Raw genomic sequence first — 25388 nt, forward strand, 5'->3', positions numbered from 1 at the left:
GCTTTTTCTTATCCCTACTTTGGCGCAGCAATGCTCGCATTAGTTAGTCGAACGGGCGTTCTGCTCTACAATTTTCAAAATTCTTTATTTTATATACCTGTGTGTGTATATACATAAATATATATATATATATATATATATATACATGTGTGTGTGTGGGTCTGTATGAGTAAAAATGTAAATGGCAGTTTTGAAAATTGTTCAGTCCTTTTCGAGATTTTCATAAAATAGAACGTGCTATGCGCAACAAGCTGATCTGATACTTGATTTATCAACAGAGGAAAAAAAAAAAACCAAAAAGAAGGCACACACATAATCAATTGGAAAAAAAAAAAAAAAAAAAAAACATTAAAAAATTAATTTTCAAAGACAGTGTTTCGGCAATTAATTAATTATCAAAATACATGTATAGCGCGCGTATCTCTTGTATATTTCAATGCAAAAGCATGTGAATTTCAATTTTTCGCTTACATTAGGAGCAAAAAGATCAACACGGACATTTAGCCGCAAATAGTAAACTAAACGGAAAAGGAAATAATTTATTCTGTCAATCGCAAAAAAATGCATATTTATTGTGTACTATTGATTATTAAATTAAATTATTTTACTACATAACCTTAATCACCTAACTATTACAAATGTATCGACAATGGTTTTTGAAAGCAAATTGAAAATTAACTGAATCATCGATCTATATTTACCGCCATCGGCTATTCTCTGTGGCAGAAAGCAATTGGGATGATGACTTTTACACACTTAACGTAGCATTAGGTGAGTACAATAATCTGAATACATTTTGAACGTTGAACGTTTATTAGTGAATTTGCAAACAAAAAAACAGAAACAAAAAAAAAAAAAAAAAAAAAAAATTAGAAAAAAAGAAAACAAAAATGCCACACTTTTCCGGTTTTAGGAATGTTTGTGGTTTTTAAATGAAATGCATTTTCATTTCACTGTCATTTTTATTTGATATGTGAACATGCGCACACACACACACACACACACACACACACACACACACACATACCTTGATAATCGTGGTGTAATAGTTAAAAATGATTTCAAAGAACAAAAGCGGTTTAAGATGAAGTTCGCTTTAGCATAACATTACCACACTGAAATTTTGCTTACTACGCTTATAATGTTTCGCATCTACTGCAACAGAAATGTAAACACTCTCGCACATTTAGGCATTCAAGCATTCGCATACGTATATCATAGGAGTACGTACATCTATAAATCTATGAAGCTTTATTTTTCTTTATAGAATCCAATGGGAAAAGGCCATTTAAATAAAATGCGTCGCTTGACTGATGTTTTCGCAAGACTAGCGTAAATAAATAAATAAGAATATGTTGACATTTCCTGAAATCAAAAACAACGAACAAAACCAAAATAAATTAAATAAATCTGAGTTTTTCAAACATTCTTATTATGAATGTAACAAGTAAAAACATTACAGTGGGCCACGTCGCACCGTTAAACAACCTATATCGCCATACAGCTATCTATATAATGACTTTTTAAAATAAGTTGTTATATGAAATGTGTGAGATAGGACTCGTCCTTTGGCCCAAACCACGTCAAGGTACCAAGTTTCATCGCAATATCTAAAAATCTGGAGGCCTTTAGGTTGTTGAACACAAGAAAACAGGACGGACAAACACCTTCTAAATCGATCGGTTTAATGAAAGATGATGAATCTGTCTCAAGTCCTTCAGGATGCTGCTTACATCCGTACAACCTTAATATATCCTTGCACCACAAGCAGGATGCAATGTATTTCTCTGTACATGTTTAATAATAATACTCACGCAACGTATATATATATATATATATATATGAGTGAATTTGTCTATTTGTGCGCATTTTGTTATTGTTTTTTCTTCCTTCCTCTTTAATAATAGGTTACGTGCGCCATATATTCGTTTGTTTAGTTTCTTTGTCTTCCAAATAGATGTGTGCCTTTGTGAATGTCAGAAGAAATTCCGCATTTTAACTTATTAAGGGTAATAGCGTGGTGGTGATGGTGGAGTATCTTTAAAATAAAGAAAATACATTGGTTTTTGGTTTAAATTATCCACACAGGTGTCTCTCTGTCCCAAGGCTAGTTAGTCTTCTTAGATTCGATTTTGATATTTATAGTGTATGGCAGCTATACGATGTAATATTTGCTAAATATTTATTTTGATATTACACCGCAACGAAAGCGTTTGCTTAGTTTGCTTTACGTTAGTATTGAGAATCTTGACTTTCTTTTTATAACATCATCGTTAAGAGTGCTTCACATTGCTTCACATTGCTTCACATTGCATTTCCTAAGGCATTTTCTAAGCGAAAGCATTTAAAAAGTTTTTCGTTTAAAATCACTTTTTTAAATATTTTTAGTTTTTATACGCGGTAAGGGTGTGTTACATGAACTTTGTGCAGTTACCTGCAATAGCTAGGCAAAACTAAAAAGAAACTCACCTTCTATTGTATCAATCGATTCGATTCTCGAGATACTTTAACAAAATTTCATATCCTGGCACCTAAGCAACCTTATGAGGAGAAAGTATTTATCTAAAAAAATATTTCCATTTTGAATGTTGGAAAATCGATGAATAATAGTATCTTAGCATATATAATTAAATATATAAAATGTAAGGGGGACCATTTCTTGAGCGATCTCCAAGATAAATGTTCTTACGATCGTTGAACCTTCACATGGGAAAAATATCAAAATTTTAGTATTTTATAATAAAATCTGATGCAATATAAAATAGATTGACATATACATTTATTATTATGGTAAATTGAGATTCCATTGGCCTATATTTTAGACGCCGTCTTACATAAGGATTTTCATTGAAAATAAGTCCTCTTATGAGATTATTTAGTGTAATTTTTGATGTTCAACAATAAAGACACACGGTGCGGTATGATGATGCAATAATTTAACTCTCTCTCTCTCTCTCTCGCTCTCTTGCGAGACTATAACTTTTAAGCTTGTTCAGAAGATATTCAGATTTCAATAATCGGAAAATTGTTCAAGTTGCATTCATGTCGGCGAATCGATAAAGATCGTTTTTATTTTTAATAAAATAAAATAATCAGATCACTACAATTGACATAATTGCTCGAAATCTGATGTAGACCGCAAGTTAAGAAGTCATAAATTTTCATTAGGAAAGAACCTCGACATGTTGTTTTAGCCTTACTTTACCATATGATTTAGATGATAACATATTTAAAAAAAATGCAGAATTTAAAAAAAAAAAAAAAAAAAACCGCATTTTATGTGTGTTTATAATGTCGCCTTGTAGGAGCTAGGTATCGGAACTACTCAACGATTCCAACGGACGTTAGAAGCACCTATACATTGCTCGCAGGGATACCAAATTCGTGAAACCAGCAGGGGTACCAATATCATTAATAATTTAAATTCATTACATTATTTTATGTATTCCTTACATTCCTTACAGTGATTTGTTGACACTAAAGCTTTGTAACATGCGTCAAATCAGTTTGAATTTTGACTTTATAGTGCCATTAAACAATTAACAAACATATTTTGTTAAAGTCTGTGTTATTTATGGTTGACGTGTAAACTTTAATGAGTGGCGGCAATAGGAAAAGAAAAGAGAGAAATTCAAGAATAAACATTACGTAGAAAACGAAATTGGGGCGTACTTAAAAGGCAGTTTTACTTCTTCTCTCAAGAGCTGGCTTCGAGTGTTTAGTTTTTGCAATCCAAATGTCAAGTTTATTCCATACTCTGTGAGGCGTGCGAACGGATATATGTGATATAAATAAATCATTGCTCGATTATTTCAATTAAGAATTCATACTTATATTGGGAAACCTCTAAAAGATATTTACGAATATTATAAAGGGAAAGAATGCACTTATTTTTCGATTATTTGGACAATAGAACGCCCCAAACAGACAAACAAGGGACCTATATTCACTCGAGAAGTGCTTGCCAATACTCATTTTAGAACATTTTGTCGCAATTCTGGGCCTGTTTGCAAGTCGTAGGGTGCGAAAAGTAGTCATGATTATTCTGGACCAACTTTCAATCAACTTATTTCTGGTCAAATTTATTATAAGAATATATTGCCCTTCCAAGTCATAATTGAACAGAAAGAGGGTAGGCTTAGCCTTCACAAATTATATATAAGCTATAGTTACAACATAGCATACATACAAAAAAGTTAACACAAACACGCACAGTCAATTAATGAATAACGCATGCAAAGCGACTTAGCTGAAAAATTATAATTATAATTGTAATATGACATACGGGAAAAACAGACTAAATAACATAATTTAATATCTCTTGCATCGTGGACAATAATCGATAGGTATATCGGATTCGACATTTTTCTAACACGACGACTATATGAATTTGAACGAGCAAAAGTTCTAAAGGAAATGAAATTACAAGGTCACAGGTATACTTTCGACTGACCTTGTTGTCATCCTTAAGTCGCGGGCATCATTTGTCATTAGAAAGAAGTAAAAACACTGTAATGGGCTGCGTCGTGCATTCACCTACATCACCGTACTCGTCGTTATTTACATAACGACTTTTCGAAGTACGGTCTCATAAGGGAAGTGCTCGAAATAGTGGTCCCATTCGCATCATCTTGGTCGTTGAACACTTCATTGTATCGAATTTCATCAAAATATCTCATAAATCGCGATTGATAGGAAAACCAAAACATATAGATAAACGAACAGACGGACAGTCAATTTCTGAATCGATTAGTATAAGAACAGATGAGTTTATCACAAGCCCTTCTGCTGTTTTGCGTACAGCCTTTTTAAAAACAACTGGTGTATGATATAATGAAAAGAATCCATAAATAACATACGTTATAATTGTATGTTACCTAAATATATATGTACATAATTTATTGTGGCACTAAATTATGAGATAATATGTCAAAGGAAAATTTCTGCAACCACCGAGAACGTAATATCAATGTCAAATGTAATGATTATTAATTAAGAACCATTTAATATTTGTGTAAATTTCTTCATTAAAGAAAAGTCGCCAAAAAAACACAACACGTTGTTGTATAGTGCTTGGGCATATTTCTCATTTTATTTATTTATTTATTTATTTATTTTTTTTTTTGTCCTTGAGATTTGCTCGATAAGCTCACAATTAAATTGAAATAAAGCATAAACCACGCATGCAAACTTATATAAGGCGATCTTTGATAATTTCTTTTCATCTTCTTCTTCATATTCCTTTTATTTTTCTTCTTCTTTTTTTTAATTTATATTTATTTCGTTGCGACAGCGGATGCTGCGAGAGTTATAAATCATTTGAAATTTATTTTGATCCTTTTCATTGCACTCATCACAAATGGAAATTTGATCGAGGCGCTACCTAACAAAAAAAAAAAAAATGACGATAATAATAGAAAAGTATTTTTACATAATTATTATGCGTCGACAATAACATAACTTAACTGAATCGGCCAGTTATTCGCGCATACGGTATTATATGCTTCAATACATCCATGCTTGCATACATCTGCGTTTATGTATTTGTACAGGAATACATACATGCGAGTACGTATAGTTTATAGATATGCGTATAGAAGGCATGTTTTTGTTGGCCTCAATTTAATTTATTAAATTATGATCGCACACGTTTGCCTTTACATATTACGTGCATTTGTTTGTAGTATAATATGGTGGACTGCGGTGCGGCCTGAAGTGGTGTAGTCATGTAAGAATATAATATTATTTTATGACGCACTTTATAATGATTTTAGCAGGTTGTTTCATTTAATTTTCCTTTAAATGAAAAGCGCACGAAACACGTCATTTGCTTGCAAGTGGCCGCGAATTAGCGGAAGTGTGACAGCAAACTGTCATCATCCAAAGCATTAAATACACTAAGCACAGAAGCACACACACACACACACACACATATATATATATATATATATATATACATACAAACAGAAAAACAAACACACACATAATACACACTTACATTCCCAAAAAAGAGATTGCTTAGGAAAATCGTAAGGTTAAGATAATTACTCGGCCATATAGGTGATATCGATGTACGTGCTTATACCGTGCCCAACTGAAATAGAAATTTAAAATTAATGGAACGATCATTTTTAAAAATCACTTTCATTTTGTTTTTCAGAATTTTTAATAAAACAATTTTGACATCAATTTTCTTTCGCATATTCAAATAAAAACACTTTGTGTATAGTTTCGATAAAATGACCAAAGATCAAACATCGGCCATACCCGAAGAACTATACAATCTAACGCAGCTAGCTGAAGTTACGTTGGCGGCCGTTCGTCTAAGTACAACAAATGCCAGCGAAATTAAAGAATATATAAATAATGCGAAATTTCAATCTTCTGGTGCAACTGATCTTCATCGTCCCAGTGATGGCGACCGAAGGATAACAACATTACCCGCTAGTGAATTAAATTCCCATGAAAAGCAAACGGAAACGCAGTCGCAATCGCTAATGAAAGGAAGTTATCAAGACTCAGTATCGTCAAGATTTGAAAATATCCCGATGCCGAATTTAGTAACGTCTGTATCCTCGTCCGACGATGATTCTTATTATTATAGTCATAAAGTGTTTGATCGAAAGAAATCGCGTCGCTCGACAATATCGGATCATTCACGGTACGATGAACATTCTTGCAGTAGTGCACCCAGTTGCAGTGGCGACGAGCAATTCCAATCGATTGGATATTCACAAAATGGTAGCATCATTGGAAATTTAGCACAGATTAGCTCACATTCATCTGGAACTTCCAGTTCTAGCTTATCCGATGACGAGCATGTATGTCCGGAGTGCGGTAAAAAGTATTCGACATCATCGAATTTGGCAAGGCATCGACAAATTCACAGGTGGGTTATTAGTTAAAGAATAAATTAATTTACAAAATTATTATATATTAATAACAGTTTCCATATTAAATGTTATTAGGTCGATTATGGATAAAAAGGCAAGACGATGTCCTTACTGTGAAAAGGTTTATGTCTCTATGCCCGCCTTTTCTATGCATGTACGCACTCATAATCAGGGTTGCGAGTGTCAATATTGTGGCAAGCGTTTCTCGCGACCTTGGCTATTACAGGGTCACATAAGAACTCATACAGGTATGCTTGCAAAAAAAAAAAAAAAAAAAAACTCTTCTATATATATATATATACTAAACGCTGCTCGATACACCGGAGTATTGTTGAACTTATATTTTAAATATTTTTATTTATTTTGCCTTCTTCAACTTCGAACTTAGGTGAGAAGCCTTTTAAGTGCAGCGTTTGCACGAAAGCTTTCGCTGACAAGTCAAACTTAAGAGCTCACATACAAACACATTCGAATACCAAACCTCATACATGTGGACGTTGCGGTAAAGCATTTGCCTTAAAGTCTTACCTTTACAAACATGAAGAATCATCCTGTATGAAAAATCAGCGTACCGATCGAGAATCTCGAACTCATAAAACGATAAATTGTCCTGATCTATCTAGTGTACAAACGAGTAGAAGTGCTACACACCCATATGCCGCCAACGCAAATACATGCAAAGCTACAGACATAACAAAATCAACTTTGGCCAATAAATTGTTACAAAAAGGTAAAGAACGCCGCCAAATATATTGTATACCGATACCGGAGGTGGCGCATATTCCGCATGCTGATGTTCAACTTATAACGGTTACTAAGGAATCCCCCCTTATGGACGTCATTCATCATCAAAAATCATATACAATGCTAAACAGTCCCATGAGCAAGGAGGACTATGAACGTTTCAAACGTATTAGCGTTATCCAACCAACAGCTTTAACAGCTGCCGCAACAACAGAGACTCATTATTACAACGGCACATCGGCGGCTATTCCAATACAGTTTTACACCACAATACCCACAAATAACGGGGGTAATCAAATACAAGATAAACCGGTCGATTTTTCACCTAAAAATAGTTTCACACATTCAGCGAAAACAAGTCCTTTCGAATTGACAGGAAATTATGCCATTGTTGCCTAATAACGCATGAATGAAACATTTTACAAAATTTTAAAGAAAGACACAAAAAAAAAAATAGTCTGTGAAAGTGATGAGAATTCACGCAAACGTACAAACGAGGGAAACAAATTCGTTAATATTACTGTGCAATCGCCAATAGAAGGCGCTCAACACATGATATGATACCTTTCGCATATATTGCAAATTTTATATACATATTATAACATATATATACATATATGTATGTATTCTTGGTAAACACATATGTAGTACATGTTGTAATACTCTATTTTAGTTAGATTTGTGAAACCCATGTGATAATAAATTTATTAACAGGCACACGCAAACATATGCGTCGCATTTACATCTGCAATTGAATGACTACGAATTTAATTCGCAATCATTTATACAAACATAATATACACATGCAGCCAAAAGAGTATAAAGCTTATGTTACAACCTTTACATCATAATACCTGCGGTTATGAATGTTTGCAAGTATATGCTTTTGTCCATATGTATGACTGTTGTGTATGTTTTTTAGTTTTGACAATATTTTAGAGATACTCGTACGATCCATAGAATGTAATTTTTGTTAATAATACAGTATTCAGTGAAAATATATTTCCTATCTCCTTCTCACTCATTACACTGGGATACGAATATCAAATATAGAGAAAAAGAGTAAAAACAAAAAAAAAAAAAACAAAAAAAAAGCAAAAAAAAATCTTTTTCTTAATTACTAGTTAGAGAATTCCAAAAAATGTGCAAATATGTGCCTTAATATTTATAGAAATTATATATGAGCTTAAAAGTGTTTTCTGTTTTCTTATTGTTTTTTTTTTTTTTTTTTTTTTTTTTTTTTTTTCTTGCTTTTAGTTTTTATTTAGAGTGTCACATATTTAAGGGCGGCCAACCAGGCGACACTTAAATATGTCTCCAGACGAGATAATCTAGTCTTTAAAATTAGTTGCACAGCGTCTGCCAACAAAAGTTGCACTTGATAGCTTAGCGGCGTTAATTTCATCTTTTGTTTTTATCTTTAGCTTTAAGCATCTATTTTGCACCCTTCCGTTTAGCATTCGCGTTATATACATAAGTAAATACATTATATGTGCATATTAGATATAGATTTAATTACATGATTTTAATTATTATTTTGTGTGGCCGGTTTTGGTGCAATACCTATGAGTTTTGATTTTTTTCTTTCGTTCATGTTTCACGTTACGTTAATTAGCGACTGTAGCCCGAATCGGACTTTTAAGTTAGCACATAATTTTTTTCGATCACTTATACACATATAGATATCTATATGTATATATACATATATATATATATGTATATATATATACATATTTTTAAAATTTTTTTTACGTACACGCCTACACACAAGAGTATTGTAGAACCGCAAGCATTTTGTAGATCTTTAAAATTTTTTCTCTTGTTTTTTGTTTTTTTTTTTGTATGTCACAATAATTTTATTGATTAAATATATTACAGCTAAATGAACCAAAGATTTGTAATATTTAAAAATACTTGTTTAATACAAATTTAATATTCTAGTATAGCAATTCAATTAGCTTAAGTTGTCGCAAAGAAAGAGTAAAAAAAAAATAAATAAATAAAAAAAAAATATGTCTTCGCTTATTATTGTAAAAATGATCGTCCTACTTTCTGTTTCAAAAAAAGTCTTCGTAAAGTATTTTTCTGATTTCAGCAAACTAGTAACCAAGTTTTGACTTGCTCTACTCGTAAGCGTTTTGCTTAGTACACCCAAGAATATTATTCTTGTATTCTGCAGCACTCGTCATGACAGTATAATATGTGGTTGTACACAAAATCCACAATGCCATAAGATCTGTTCAATGTTGCCCACGATCTCTACTATAGGCGACAGGGAGGGGAAAGAATGCAAAAAAAAATAGAAACTAGTCCTGCGCAAATTCAGTTTGTTTCCGGTAAAAATCATGTTACGGATCCTAGATAATAAAATCATACACAAGAATATCATACTTCTACTTCTTTCCTAACCAATGGGCACCAATATGTGGGCAATATGGTTACTAGGAGAGAGGAAAGAGAGATGTAGTATTTGTTTACGTTCGGGTTGAAAGTGAAAACATTTAAACGATCAGGAAGACAATTGCTGATATGTTATTCTATAGGCGGGGAGTTCAGGTGGAGAGCGATAAGTCGCGATAGCGGGCCGTGCGTTTTGTAGGCATCTTCAGACGGATTGGGTGAGAACACTAATAAAATCACGTAGTTCTGTTAAAGGACTTTATTGGTGAATAAAAATTATTTCTTTAGAACAGTTGCCTTTGATATACCTATACATAAGCACATTATGTCTATGCTCAAGAGCATCGGGACATTTTCGACACACTCTCATCTCCTATGAGCATCTGAGTTCTTTGCTGTGTACTGGCGCACCTGTCCTTACATATAAGTTTAATTATAATTTTAACTGGGCATAGACGGTGCAAATAGCGCGAACATTCGTTGTAGTAAAGTACTTCTTAAACCATTGTAAAAACCTAGGTCCTCAATAACATCTTCCGACACTCCGAATATGCGTTCTGTCCAAGGAACGTCACTTCGTATTCTCCTGCCAAGAATATCAAGAGTTGTTGGATCTTCTGCATTTACGCTGTTGGAAGGGAGGAGTTGTTCATAACTCTTCGCATTTGTTAAGAGACAGCATTGAGTTTTGATGACACTGAAGCTTACCGCATTTGGTCAACCTCACTCAGGCATTTTTAAGACGTTTCCCATTGTTTATTCTTTATCTCGGGATTGAATGGTTTTTTGCTGTGGAAGGACGACGAGACGAGGTTGTGTTATTTCCAAATGAGTAAATAGGGTTTTCTGTTATGCACAGGAGGTTGTTAATGAATAGAGTTAAAGAAGAGATAATGTACTTGAGGGATATCCGTCGATTACAACTTTTATCGAATCGATTGTGTAGGAAACTCAATGTAATCGAGTGAAAATGCTCTTGACACCAAGCGGAATCACCTTGGAGAAGGGAGCATCTTGCCATACTATGTTGAACGTTTCGAAGGCATTTAGCGCAGCAACTTTACCTCTCGCCGAAATAGTCAGTAGCTCGGGTACATTGCCTTATTGAAGCAGAATATCATAACTATTGAAATAACGTTCGCGAGAATAATGTGGGAATTGAACATGTTACTATTTTAAGTGGTGGCAGAGGATGATTGCTATTTAGTAAGTAGGATTTTGAAAGAAATATTTCAACTAAGACGTTAGCTTTATCAACCGGGTCATATGTTAGTTGTCGTTTATTAGTCGTCGACTTATGAACGACCAAACACTTTTTCTGCTTTTTAGTGCGGCAAGAATCTGAACACTTAGTCGCTGATCGTACAGAACTTTTTCCTAGCGGAGTATCTGATTGCACCCATTTCTAGATAGCGTGCACTGTAGATTGTTTAGGTTACTTGAGTTAAGAAGCTAAATACTAAATTTCGCCTCTCTACTGGTAATGTATAGAGCAATCTGGTCGTGAAGCAAGAGGGCTGGACAGTAATCCAAAGTTGCAATAGACAGGTGGAGCCAACTAGATTGATAAATAAGCTGGATGCAATAATCATCATCAATCACGTCTAATTTGACTTATACCGAACTTTTGAAAAAGTCCAAAGACATAAAGCACTTGAAAGCGATATGCTGCCACAATTCCGCCAAAATATAAACGAAAAAAAAACTGCTTGTAAAGAGATGGTGAATAAAGCTTCGGGGCAGGATGTGAACGCCAAACTTATAGGTAGTGAAGATTCAATTTAAGGATCTAGCTGAAGTCACATCAGCGGTTAATATAATATCTGCTAACAACACGCCGTTCAGCATATATCAGAAACGATGCTGTAGTATCAAGCAGGAATGTTTAGGCCGCCACACAAACAGCAACTCTATTGGCTCCGGCAAAAAGTGGCACAAAGAGTACCAGGAATGTGTGGAGAGAAATATATAGTGCAGAATTGCCACAGATGTACGTAAGTTGGCCGCACTACAAAGGAACAGTGTTCCTGACTAAGGTGTAGGAAAGAACATAGTGAGGTTCGTAACAATTCAATGCTGGCTGAAATTGCCCTATGAATACTCGAGCTAGTGTCATTAGAAACCAATTATGAAGCTGGTACAAGTAAACCCCAAACGAGGAGAGCACAAGAGCTGCCCATTGAACTAGCCATTGATGTAATAATCTTTCGCGAACCATACTGTGTAAAAGCAAGTTCGAATTGAATGAAAGACAACTTTGGCAAGCCGGCAATCGGGTAATGCAGCCAATAACGTTGAAACATGCAGATTATTTTAACAGGCGCTTGAGTTGTTTGCGCGGAATGCAGCGGGATATATAGCTATAGCTATTATTTTTCTATCAGTAGGAGCCAACCAGATTTTGAAACACTGATCTGTACACTCTTTATAGATGGGAGGACCGAAAGTCTAAATCGCGATTTTAATGCCTGGACAACGGATAGTGGATGAACGTGAACCTCAGCAATATCGACACGCGTAGTGAACACCACGCCATAATTATCGAGTTACAGGTCAATGTACAGGGCAACAAGACTTTAAGTTCTCTTAATGGGCCTATATACAAACCCAGTACGCATTGTAGAGAACTACTATTCGAGCGCCTGTTGGACAATATAGCACCACCTGGGTCAGCTAATAATCAGAAATGCATTCTTCGACCTTTAAGGTGTGGCCTCTAAGGTAGCAATGAAAAAGATGAAACCCACAAGTCAGGCGACCTGGCGAAACCTCCTTGATGCGCTGTCCTCGCAATAAGCTTTATTCCAGTGCACTCCAAGGGAGAAGTAAATGCAACTGCAAGGCAGTTAAACGAGAAAAAGACTCCGGACCCAGAAAGCTTCCTTAGCTAGCCTACAAAGAAACCAATCTTTTTGTAGGTCGAAACGTTTGCAAATTTTTACAATAATTTCCCAAGAATGAAACGGTAAAAACTGATTTTGCTGTCAAAACCAAATAAACCGGTTCGTGATTCTTTAGCTTATAAGCCTATGCTTGGAACAATAATTTGGAACCGTGTAGATGGTATGCTAGATGATAACGAAGCAACGCCCGAAAATCAGCGGGGGTTTAGAAGGAAAACACGCACCGTGAACGCTGTCAACGAAATAACCATTGCAGCCGCCGCAGCTATGGAAGAAAAACGTTGTCCTTTATTGACACTAGATTTGAAAAACTGGTTTAAATCCTCTAACTGGCAGCATATAGTCGATTCAATGGAAAAGCGTACATTACCGTAGCTGCTTTAGGGCAGCAAACTTTTCTACTCATCAGACAATCCATCCATAAAAGGAAGACCTCATCACTGCACAAACACAGCAAATACTAATGCTTCGGCAAAGGCTCCGAAATGTCATATACTGTATTGTCACGCGGCTACCATTACCAGAGCAAGTCTGAATGCAAGAATGCAGATGATATCGTCAGATAATATGCACGTCGCTCTTGGCAAAACGCTGACAGAATTTAATGAAACAAAAAACGGAAGCAGTCCCAATAATCTTTAGACAGAAAATAAAGTGAGTTACACCAAAACTAGGTGGCGTCAATGCAATTCAATACATGGATATTAGGATTAACTACGAACTACTATTCAAACCGAATCTCAAACACATCACTCAGATATCAACAATTGCAGCGGTAGCATTAACTCCATTGGGCGATATAAGGCAATGAACGTTACTTCATACAAACGAAGCATCCTAGCAGCATACATCTTTTATGCATTTCGTACTACTTTCGACAATGCGGCCCTATAAGCATTGTCAGCACGATACCAAACGATTTCCAGACCAAATACGCAGCTTATATAGCAGAGGTGCGAAATGTTCGAGACAGCTTACGAGACTATGATTTTAAAACGCTGACGTCTGGCGAATCGCAAGAGAGATGGAGTAGATTTGCAAAGTGCAGATCAACTCAAATATTCATCGCGAATATATAGGCTCATGGGTTCTCATGGAGATAAGTTAGATATTTTGATGACTCAATTACCCAATGGTCATGAATGCTTCCAAGCGTATTTCCTTCGATTTAAATTCGAATCCAGGTGTCTGGGTGGTGTATGTAATATTGCAGACAAGGCTGAGGGCGTGTATATATAGATCGAAATTGAAGTGTTTCCTCAATCGAATTGAAGTGACTAACGACCTGGAAAAATAGAGAGCCGTAGGAATGTTTCCTGTACCTTTATGTAAGAAACGAAGTAACTAGCAGCGTTAACTTAGGTTCGTAAATAGTGTTTAAGTGGCACACTAAGCAGTCGTGTGCCACAGAGTAGAAAATGGGTGGCTTCCAATGCTTTTGCATCTAACGCAAAAAAGAGAAAACGCAAACACACATACACGCGCGCGTCCGCACAAACACATTGATTGCTAGTAGCGAAATCTTAATTGTTTGCCTTTAAGATTCTAACATAAGAGTGCAAGTTTTGTTTTATATTGTACATGTACGTCTTGTAGGATTATTTAATTTTTATAATTATTTTCGGTCGATTACAATTATGGTCGGTTTTTCTTCAATTCATTTTAGTTTTACGAAAGACATAATTCGAAAAATGTGGATCATTTTTTCACTTTATCAATTCTTTTATATATTATGCCCACTAAATATATAAAAGTAGTGCGTACGTACACATACAATGCTATATGAATATAGTTAGTGGAATTTCCCTTGTATATCAAACTCCATTTTATTTTTAAATATTTTATTAAGGTCGTAGCTAACAGAATTAAATAATATAACACACATTCGAAAGTCAATATAAAATTTATCAGATTTTTGAGTCCAGTCCATCGCTATGTACCCTTTGAAATTATCTTTACACTCTATAAAGACTTGACTAAAACATTAAGCTTCGTCTTTCATTTTTGTTGGCTTAAATTGTACAAAGTTTATCATAGAACATATAAACTGATGAACATGAAGCTAAGGGGCAAATTCTGTCTTTGTCATAAGTCAATAGTCATAAGGGCAACCAATATGCGTGCTTGCCGCAGTTCTTTTAGTTTTTGTATCAACTTTAATATACCAAAGAAGTAATCATAATAAAATGCCCCCAGGCATCTTTCATGGGGACAAATTTAGGCTTCAGGCGCATTTATCTCCATTTAATTTTAATTCATTATTTGATTAGCATTTATTATATTTTAAATGCCTGTTGCTATATTGTTGGCGAGGATTGAAAGATTTCTACAAAAAACATATCAATTACATATCTGGCATTAATTCTCATCGATGGGAAATCAATGCTAAGTCATCAGTCGTCGACATAGAGTCTAACGAATGATAATGAAAGATATGGTGAATGATAATGAAAGAATGAATGATATTAACCCTAAAAATTCGTAAGAGAAAACCTATCATTTAAAGTGATTTGAATAGCAACTTAAACTCTATTTCAGTTAAAAAATTAAACCTAAGTTAATTTAATTGTTATTTTCATGTATTTTATGCTTAATGGATGGCTCAAAAAACCAGATTATCTTAGATGCACATACGTGAGATTTTGTACAAAAACTTCTCTTTTCAATTTGCAAGATAGTTCGAGGAACCTATCCATTGTGTATAGCGGGCGACAAAAGTGAATTCTTATATAAAGCGCAAAATAGTTTTTTCTATAGACATAGGTTAAATTTTCTAAAACTTTGCTAAAACTATTTCTAGTCTGGGTCTGATTAATGAGACCGACAAGTAAAGTTACACATGTCCGAATATTAATTAATTCAGTTCTCTCTCTCTCTCTCTAGCTAAGTAAACAAAAGTAAATAATTGAATTTCACCTATTATTTGTGGGAAACTTATTACATAATGATTCTCGTAGAAAAGTTTTTTCGTAACTTGAATACGAACGACTCAGTGTGGATTTCTGATGGTTATTCTTGAAGGTTGCAAACAGTTTGACAAAATTAGTATATGTTCCATGGTGTGTTAAAAAATGTAGCAATGTCGCCATTTGATTATATAAATTTCAATGCAGACACACGGACATACTCGTTTATATAAAAGTATGTACGATTCTTAATTAAAAAAATATCTACTCATTATAATAATTCTGACAACAACATAACATTGTCAATGATATTTATGTAAGCCACACACACACACTCACACGCAGTTTCACTTTTTATGATCTTATATAATGCGTGTAGAATAGCAACGGCAGATATTCATTTGCGTATACAAGTAAAATCGATCATTTAAGTAATTTAGACTTTAATGGAGAATGGAAATGAACTCAGGGACACTGACACCATGCATTATATAAAACAAACACGATTTTTTTTTTTCTAAACGGGACAACATCTGATACAATTAAACATTATGCAAGTGAAAACAGATGCATATAAATGTATGAATGTAGGTTGATACCATATATACATACATTTTTACACACATCTGGTGGATAAAACCGTCTTCTTAAAGTGTTCAGCAAGTGATTGTATGAACATGGAATGTAATGCTTAACGCCATCAAGGGTTGATACTCAGTCATTGGGCGCGAGTATATTTTTGTGTGAATTGAAAGAAAATGAGAATAATATGCATTCATAAGACAACTTGATGGGCGAATATCGCCGTTAAATGGGTCAAAAGTGTATTTGCTTGTGTGCTAAAAGGAAAACAAATTTAAAAATTCTGAAGCAAAGAAAGTCTAAGAAAGATTTTAAGTAACAAGTAATCGATTGGCATTATCATCGTGCTGTGTTACTCGCATCAATTCAATAAATAATATATTTCATCGCTATACATATACAATATGCTTGCATATGTATTTGTATATGCTTGTAGTCAATCATGCTAAGTGCTATTGCCTGCCTCAGTATCTTATGGAAAGGCTGGAATCTGCGATGGTAGTGATAATATTGATATGCTCACTCGTCTTATAATTGTGTCGCTGGAATCTCGCACATGTACAATTATGCTTGTGTTGAAATGTACACAATCATATGAATCAAATGCAAGCACCCATACAAGGCTTGCTCGCATATATGAGCATGTAATGGATTTTATGCATTTGTGTATATGTTTTTCAAAATGAAAATTTCAATATTTTTTTAAGTACAGCTCTTCATTATTTGCCTTATTGTGCGTTATTCAAAGTTCAACAGTTGTCGCGAACGGAAGCATAATATATTCGGAATTCCTTTGTTGAAAAGTAATAGCTCAACCATAAATGATTCTTTGCCAAATTTGATTTTCTTAGTCTGCTTTCATTATTACTCTTATTGTTAACGCATTATGGATTAAAAACAAGAGAAAAAAGGATTTCATATAATAATTCCAAAGGGATCACACTATTACGTAGCGCTTGCTTTATCAAACGTATGCTTGTTGCGGCTTGCAGACGCGTGAGCTTCACCACATCATACATATGCTACATGCTTATGTACTCGTAAATGTTTTATGAACATAATTTCATTTCATTCAAGTTCATGTGTTCGTATGCAATGAATTTATAATAAAAATAAATGAATCTAAGTGATAAGTGAAATTTGTCTATTTTTTTTTTTTTTTGTTTTTTCTTTGAGTGTTACAAAAATATCATTTCATGTGTATATGGAATATGTATTGAGTGTGTACATTTATGTATATATATATATAATATAAAATTGTATTATCTATGACAATACATACATATATTATATATATATATATATATATATATATATATACGTTTAGAAATATGAACAACTATTAAACAAATTCATAGTTGATTCAGATGCCTTGCATACAAGCAAAATTAATTATGTTCTGTTTCATTTAGAATCTGCCGAGGCACTCACCGATAGCGATAACATATATATTTTGGATTTCATTTCAGTTTGGTTGATATTTAAATTGAGATAGAGAGTCGTTAATAAGCTTAATTATAATTAGTAGAGTAAAACAGAATCGATCATACGTTAAATTTGCGATTTCGTAAATAGAATGCAGCCCTTTTGTTGGGGCTTTGTCAGCGTTGTGCTCCTGATTGCACTCACAAATGCAGCTATAATTGTAAGTGTTAAGTGAAAAGTGCTTTAGTATTGTTGTTTTTGTGATTGTTCTTGTTACTGTTGTGGTTGTTATTAAAATCTCACTAACACTTACGCACGCGTTTGGCTAGATATATATGCTAAATGTTAAATGTTAACTATGAAACAAGTTTTAAATGTTTATATAGATCTATGAATTGAAATTGAAATTGAAATTAAGTGTCTTATGTAAGAGTAAGCTAAAGACAAGGAATAAACGAAAAAACCTAATAAAAATGTTTGAAATGAGTATAAGTAATTTACATTGTTTTTCCCGTTTCGCTTCAGTTTATTTAGTAGAACGGAAACTTCTCATTGATATCCATTTTAAGCAATTAAAATTTCTATTGCTTTAAATTGGAAAATTTGAAATATTTTTTGAAACTATAAATAAATGTTTGTCAATTTTATATTAAACAGCAAAAAGCAAAGATTAAAAAAACGATATTAATCTTAAGATAATTTGAAATGTCCGTGGTTTAAGACACATATACCAAAAAAAAAATATTTTCCTTTTGATATCTGTAATGCATATTTCATAGATTTTCAGGTAAGCACTATGTAAAAAACTCGCTCACTGTCTGCAAACTGGCTATTTCATCTTCATACAGCAATTTTAAATGAGCCCAGTTCATATTTAGACTAATTAGACGATTAGTAACGATAGTATTATATAATAAAGATCTAGATGAGATAAATTATTTCGATGGGGTGTTCAAACTTTATCGACATTTGAATGGTAAATCAATTTTGAATTTGTGTCACTTGAAGGTAATGTCTTAAGGTAATTAATAAAGTGTTATGAATGAGGTTGGTCAATCAATCATCACCAGCCAGTGTTCTTTATAAAAATGTATTTCGAGAAATTTCTATTTAATTCCATCTATCGCCATCGCTCTATTTGTCATATATAACTTATGCGCGTTATATACATATGGAAGTGAACAAATAGCAAGATCTCATTTTCGCCAACTTTATAAAATTCGAAGCTAATTATAACTGTGAAGATTATTATACCCGCTTTATTTTAAATCATTAGATTTATCCAGCTCTCTTAGTTACAGTGATGTACACGAAGGTCACAATAAACTGTTTAAATAATAAATCTATTATTCAATATAAGAAACTTTCTGCAGAAACTTTTAAACATCAATAATAATGATAAGGGAATTGTGTCACATTTAAGTAAACAGCAAGGTCGCCTTAAAAATAAACATAAGCATTCAATTAATGTAAACCAAGTTTGTATATGTGTGATCGTGTTTGAGCGCGTATGCAACCGAACAGAAATTGATGCGTACAATTCGAACAGTAGAACTTGGAAATCTTAGAATAATTAGGTCTTTCCGATAAAGCTGACATCGAAGGTGAACCAAAACCAATAAATCTCAAGTTTCCGCTCAATCGCTAATTTCTATGAAATGCGAAAATGTTTTTTAAATAGCCTCTGTTATTTTACATAAAACTAAAAAGTCACGCTGCCACTCCCGTTTTAAACAATTGTGATTGCTTGTAATCATTTTACGGTATTTTATTTATTTTACAGAGTTCATTGAATAATAATGGCGACCACATTGAATCTACTTATCCCTTTGATGTGCAAAGAACAAAACGTAGCGGCAGAGGCTAGTAAGTGATGAAAAAAATGGAATTTATTTAAAAATTCACGGCTTACACAATCTAATATATTTGTTTTTGTAGCATGCGCGGCCAAACTCAGTCACAGTACTTAAATTTTGGCAAACCGGAAATTGATGGAAAAGCAGAGGCAGAAGCCAATGAAAGTGGCTCAAGATCAACTGTTTGTAAGGCTATAATAATATTTTTGTTTGAATTTTCTTTGTAAAGTCTTAGAATCCCTTTTTCTGCTCACAGCTGGTACTCACGGTATGGGACAAGCTCAAAGCCAATTCTCAATGGGCGACTGTAGTGAATGTCCGGGAACGATTTATGGTAAACAATTAACTGAAAAGTTCGAAGAACTTTATTTTAGTATTAATAATACCTAATTGAATGACCTCTTCAGAGTACCCACCGGGATCTCCGGACCCATTAACATTAAGCGGAAGTGTTCTTCAGCCTCCACCGAGTGGACCTCTTGTTACTGGAGGCTTTCAGCCCGGTCAAGGTTACATTAGTGGCAAACCTCAAGCAGTGACTGGACTTACTGGCGCGGTAGAAGGGCCAGGTTATTCAGCTGTTTTTTTTGTAACTTATTCTTTATTGTAGAACTTAATGTCATAGGTACAAGATTAAGACCCGGAATTAGCCAGTTTGGGGAACACGGAAGAGGGACAAAGACTCCAGGCGATCAACGACCTGGTCAAATGACTGCTCCTGGAAAATTACCCAGCTATTACACTGATTCGATTCCCTCTTCTGAAAGTGAAGTCCCCAGTCTCCAACCATCTAGATATACACCTGGAGTCCAACCGGGTGTAAGGGAGCAAGGACGAGAACAAACAGATAGGCAACGTCCTGCAACAATTCCACTAGGTAGCACTGCACAATTAATATGATCTTTAATTACACTGCATTCCACTGTTTTTGTTGGCATCGTGCAAGGTTTTTATTGTGATTTATTTTAATAGAACATTATGGGCCTGGAATTCCTGCGCAACCTTTTTCAATTAGCGGACAACCGTCTGCACCAGGTTATGGGGCCAGACAAGGCTTTATGCAGCCTTCCGGTCCAGCTTATGAAGCTGATCAACGGTTTCCATCAGAGCCGTCTGTAAGACCAAGTCCTGTAAGTAGTCGTCCTCAAGGGCCGCTAACTGTACAACCTAGCAGCATTGCCATTCAACCAGCGCATCGAGGTCAGCAAATACCACCACGTGGACCCAGTGAGCAACAAAGACCACCGTTTGGACCGGAAGTTGGACAGCAACCTTTAATTTATGGTCCTGGCTTTGGTCAGCCGAGTGGGCCCGCTGCTCTTCCTTCTACCACTGGAGCTGGAATTTTCCAGCCTAGTAGACCGTCTGTTGGAATTCCATCTTTTGGAACAGAGCCAGACAGGCATCGCCCTACTTATGGTCCTGGTGTTGTTCAACCAGGCACACCTGGAGAAACCTTTTATCGAACCCCTAGCGAGGTGACACAACGCGGTGGGCAATCGCCAGACACGACTATTGGACATCCAACACCAGTATATAGACCTAGCTCTGGTCAAACAGCAGGTAGATTTCCAGTAATATAATTTTTAAGAAATTCATTTTAAACAATTTAATAAACAACTTGTAGATCAATATGGTGGCTTCGTTCCTGGACATATGCAACGGCCTGTGCTCGGAACAGTCGGTCAACCAGCTATATATATCCCAGGGGCTGGCATGCAGCAGATCGGTATCGGCGAACAAACTGTTGGTCAAGTAGCCGTTAAACAACCACATGTTAGCCAACCTGACATCCCTCCTCAACCAGGGTCCGGTTTTTATAGTCAGCAACCGGGGCCTCAATCAAGAATGGATTATAGACCGGGACCTCAACAGCTGACACATCCAGGCACGCCGAGCTCAACTGCACTAAGGCCTACTGCTACATTTGATCAACCAGGCCAACAACCAGATACAGGCTATGATCATCGAGGAGGTTTTAAAGATGCTATAGAAGCAAAAGCGCAGTTCGGAAGTCAACCGGGTACAGCAGGAATCCAACCTGAAATTGGAAGACGTCCAGGAGCCGTAATACAGCCACCATTTGGAGTAGGAGTTCCGCAAGATATGGATAGACGACCCCAAAGTGAATTTATGCCCTCAGGTCAACCAGGAAGTGTATTTGCTCCCGCCGTTCAAACGGGAACAGCCTTCACTCAACCTGGAACAGGACTGTCTCAACCCGGCACTCGGTTTGTTCAGCCAGGAAGAGAATTTATTCCACAAGGTGCGGGAGTTTCTCAAGCAGGGGTAAATCTTGCTCAACCAGGGGTAGGAGTTGGTCAACCAGGAGCAGGTTTTACTCAACATGGACCTGGAGTTGAACCCGGGCGTGGATTCGTTCAACCAGCACATGCGCGTCAACCAAGCATTGGGTATCCACAACCCGAATTTAGACATCCAAGCATTCAACCGGGCGTTCAGGCACCTACTGTTGGTGCAATGCAACCCGGAGCAGGTTATGGCACCACTACTCAACTTGAAATTGACAAGCAGTCCGGTATTAAACCTCAGTCTGGGGTTGGCTCGCAACCTTGGTCGTCAGTACAGCCAGGTTATCCTTCAAGCTCCCAACATGGAACTCAAGTTCACACAGGTAGTCAGCCTGTTACTGGAATTCAACCCGGAATCACGGTGCAGCCTGGAATCAGCATGCAACCGGGAACGGTCTTGCAACCAGGAACTGGTGTGCTGCCGGGAGTGCAGATTCCGCCTGTAGCCGGGATTCAGCCTGGAATTAGTATACAGCCTGGAATTAGTGTGCAGCCTGAAATCGGTGTGCAGCCTGGAATAGGTATGCAGCCTGGAATCGGTGTGCAGCCTGGAATCGGTATACAGCCTGGACCCAGTATTCCACCCAGTGTTAGGTACGATCACAAACCCGCGGTCCCTCCTTATGGAGTGCCAGACTATGGACATCAAATCAAAACTTCAACTGATTATCTACCCCAAACCCCTAGTGTTGTTCAACCGGGTGCTGGATATGATTTATCACGAGGGGCTATTGCACATCCACCCAGCAGCATTGTTATGCAACCAGGTAGCGGTGGAGCACAACAATTTGGCGGATCTGATGTCAGCTACGATCAAAGAGGAACCGGAACAATTTACAGTCCATCAACTGGGTTGCAAACTGCAACAGGTGAAGGCTACGACCAATCGGGTAGAGCTGGAATCCAACCAAGTTCTGGTTACCGACCAAGCACACAAATTGGAACTGTACCTACTTACGTTCAACCAAGTACTGGCCATGGTCCCTCCTACGGCATTGAATCGCGTCCTAGTGCAAGTGGCACCATTCCTTATGGTTCGCCTTATGTAACTCCGCCACAACAATTGGTTTCAGCAGGAACAGACGATGCATTTTCGCAAGCAGAATCCTCAATTAATAACGGCCAAGCAGTTGCAAGTGCTCAAGGAAAGAAAAATGGAGGAACTGCAAAAACGCAAGTACAAGGAACATACAGCTCATCAGGCTCCTTTACAGCTAGCGCTATGACGTCAGATAACGACCGTTCCGCTAGCTCACAAGTTAGTGGTGGGTCTGAAGGTGCTATGAGCCAAGCTCAAGGTCAAGGTGGCGTCGCCCAATCTCAAGCACAAGTCCAAGTAAATGAAAAAACTGGCGGTACTAAATCGTCATCGCAGAGTGGTGGCCTCATACACCAAAGTCAAAGTGAGGTAAATAATATCAGCCCGTTTCGACATTTGTACACAATAACTTGAAATAATTATAATCACAGGTGCAAGCAAATGACAAGGGTGGCTTGGCTGATGCGCAGTCTAGTGGACCTGGTCAAACAAGTTCGCAAGCTCAGATTGGTTTTCGTCCGGGTCAAGATGGCGAAGTAGTTCAGTCTGCTGGAGGGGGGCAAGCTTCAGCTCAATCTGGAACACATTCTGGACAAAGTCAATCTCAAATTCAGGGACGATCTAAGTAAGCAAAAGACTCTAAATACGTTTGTCTCTTTTAATACATTTCTCCCAGATTCGGCGTGTCTTATCATGGCGCAGCACAGTCCGCTTCGGGAACCAAAGAGCAAGTAGCCAGTTACCGGGAACAAAACCGTCACCTCTTTAACACCATAAGTCAGTTTGGAGGCGCCGACGCGTAATATTGTTAAATTTGATTAAATGATTAATGAAACTCATAATATATTAATTTTCAGAATTACTGATCGAGTTGATACCATGTATAGTCCTACAGCATTAGCATCCGAATCTGATGCTATTCCGGATGTACAATTGAAGACTTCAAAAACTATCAAAAAAGGTTTGCAATATTTCTTGTGCAATGTAATATTGAAGACTCAAGTACCACTATTATTTACATAGTGTCCAATATAAATAAGTTGGATGATGACGATTCGAATTTGGCTGATGATGATGATGAAGAGCCCTATGATGAATATGATGACGAAGACGAATACTACAATGAGACTCCAATTAAAATGGATTCAAAATCAAATAGTTTAACACAAAAGCAAAAAAACATTGGTCACGACACGAAAAGCTCGCGACCCGACTCTGTTACGTCATATCGTACTCACACTCAAAAGACGCCGACACAAGTGCAGCAAACCGCTGTCGTCAATTCAAATAAAAAGTATACTGTTGTCCAAAATCAAAATGGTCGGGTACAAACTTATTCGTCACGCAGCACTACAGAGAGTGTGCCTAGCGGTTTCCGAGGTACTGTAAATGTCGAAAAAAAATATCATACCAAGGCACTCGGATCACACAAAACCGATGAAAAAGCAAACGCAACCAATACGACGATTGCTGATGAAAAATCTATAACCAAACTGAGAACACCGGATAGCTTTGTGACAGTTACAAAATCAATTACCGGAAGTTTAGATAATTCCAAAAATCCACCACAAGACAATAAAAATTTCCAATCAACGTATTATACAAAATCATCCACCTGTGGCTATTTCACATTTTCCTGTAATATTGTCTACGGTGCTAATGGCCGTAGTAAAGTGTGTCGTCCAAAAGCTCCAACAAACGGCAAATGTTAATGATTTGCTATTTCATTCAATTCATCCAAAAAACCAATTCAAAAATTATTAATATTAAAAAAAAATGGTTTAGCCTACCACTACTTTTATAGCCATTTTATATAAAAGCGTACTTGTCTACATATCTATACGGTAATATGTGGTAATGGGCAAAGTAAAAAACATTACAAAACTTCGTTATTTGAACGTTAAGTGAAAATATTGCATTTATTTTTATTATGTTTTAAATTTCATTAGAGATCCTTTTGCATTTAATGATATATGAATTTCCTTTATATAGTGTATTCAGTACTTTTTGTAAAAACAATCCACTGCCCGAAGGAATTGTCGATCAATGTAACGTTTAATACTTACTAATAAAAAACAACAAAACCAATTAAAATTAATGCCATATATATGTGGTGTTCTTTTTCTTTTTTTTTTGTGTTCAAAAAAAATGGCTTACCACCAATTCGCTTCCCAAAAACAATTATTAGTTAAAATAGATTTTCTACGGTACAAGTTTTCTAGTAAGTATTATCTAAAAGCCAAGAGCCGATAGCCTGTGTTGCTAGTGCTCAATGTCTTTTTTTTAGTCTAAGAATTCAATTCATTAGTCTAAAATTAAAATAATAAT

At 35.8% G+C, this 25388-nt stretch overlaps 2 protein-coding genes across 2 annotated transcripts; both read left to right on the forward strand.

Moving 5' to 3' along the window:
• Window positions 1-348: 348 nt before the first annotated feature.
• On the forward strand, window positions 349-8750 carry LOC119631865 (oocyte zinc finger protein XlCOF7.1). Its single transcript, XM_038024400.1, has 4 exons — window positions 349-771; window positions 6161-6889; window positions 6969-7141; window positions 7282-8750. The coding sequence occupies exons 2-4, from the start codon at window positions 6240-6242 to the stop codon at window positions 8034-8036; spliced, it is 1578 nt and encodes a 525-aa protein (XP_037880328.1). The 5' UTR covers window positions 349-771; window positions 6161-6239; the 3' UTR covers window positions 8037-8750.
• An 8418-nt stretch (window positions 8751-17168) lies between these two features.
• On the forward strand, window positions 17169-25154 carry LOC119632021 (trithorax group protein osa). Its single transcript, XM_038024693.1, has 13 exons — window positions 17169-17231; window positions 17898-18073; window positions 19637-19719; window positions 19792-19895; window positions 19966-20043; window positions 20117-20278; window positions 20335-20586; window positions 20682-21272; window positions 21337-23429; window positions 23492-23685; window positions 23737-23859; window positions 23918-24021; window positions 24084-25154. Exons 2-13 carry the CDS (start codon window positions 18005-18007, stop codon window positions 24770-24772), a joined length of 4542 nt encoding a protein of 1513 aa, XP_037880621.1. The 5' UTR covers window positions 17169-17231; window positions 17898-18004; the 3' UTR covers window positions 24773-25154.
• The last annotated feature ends 234 nt before the right edge of the window (window positions 25155-25388 follow it).

This window comes from Glossina fuscipes, unplaced genomic scaffold, assembly GCF_014805625.2.
Source record: "Glossina fuscipes isolate IAEA_lab_2018 unplaced genomic scaffold, Yale_Gfus_2 1, whole genome shotgun sequence".
NCBI classification, from domain to species: Eukaryota; Metazoa; Arthropoda; class Insecta; order Diptera; family Glossinidae; genus Glossina; species Glossina fuscipes.

Excerpts from the sequence above, each read along its gene's own strand:
- LOC119632021 (XM_038024693.1), top strand. The coding sequence starts at position 18,005 with ATGCAGCCCTTTTGTTGGGGCTTTGTCAGCGTTGTGCTCCTGATTGCA. Across the intron at positions 18,074-19,636 it reads TCACAAATGCAGCTATAATT|AGTTCATTGAATAATAATGG; the intron begins GTAAGTGTTAAG and ends TTTATTTTACAG. Across the intron at positions 23,860-23,917 it reads CAGTTTGGAGGCGCCGACGC|AATTACTGATCGAGTTGATA; the intron begins GTAATATTGTTA and ends ATTAATTTTCAG.
- LOC119631865 (XM_038024400.1), top strand. The coding sequence starts at position 6,240 with ATGACCAAAGATCAAACATCGGCCATACCCGAAGAACTATACAATCTA. Across the intron at positions 6,890-6,968 it reads AGGCATCGACAAATTCACAG|GTCGATTATGGATAAAAAGG; the intron begins GTGGGTTATTAG and ends AAATGTTATTAG. Across the intron at positions 7,142-7,281 it reads TCACATAAGAACTCATACAG|GTGAGAAGCCTTTTAAGTGC; the intron begins GTATGCTTGCAA and ends CTTCGAACTTAG.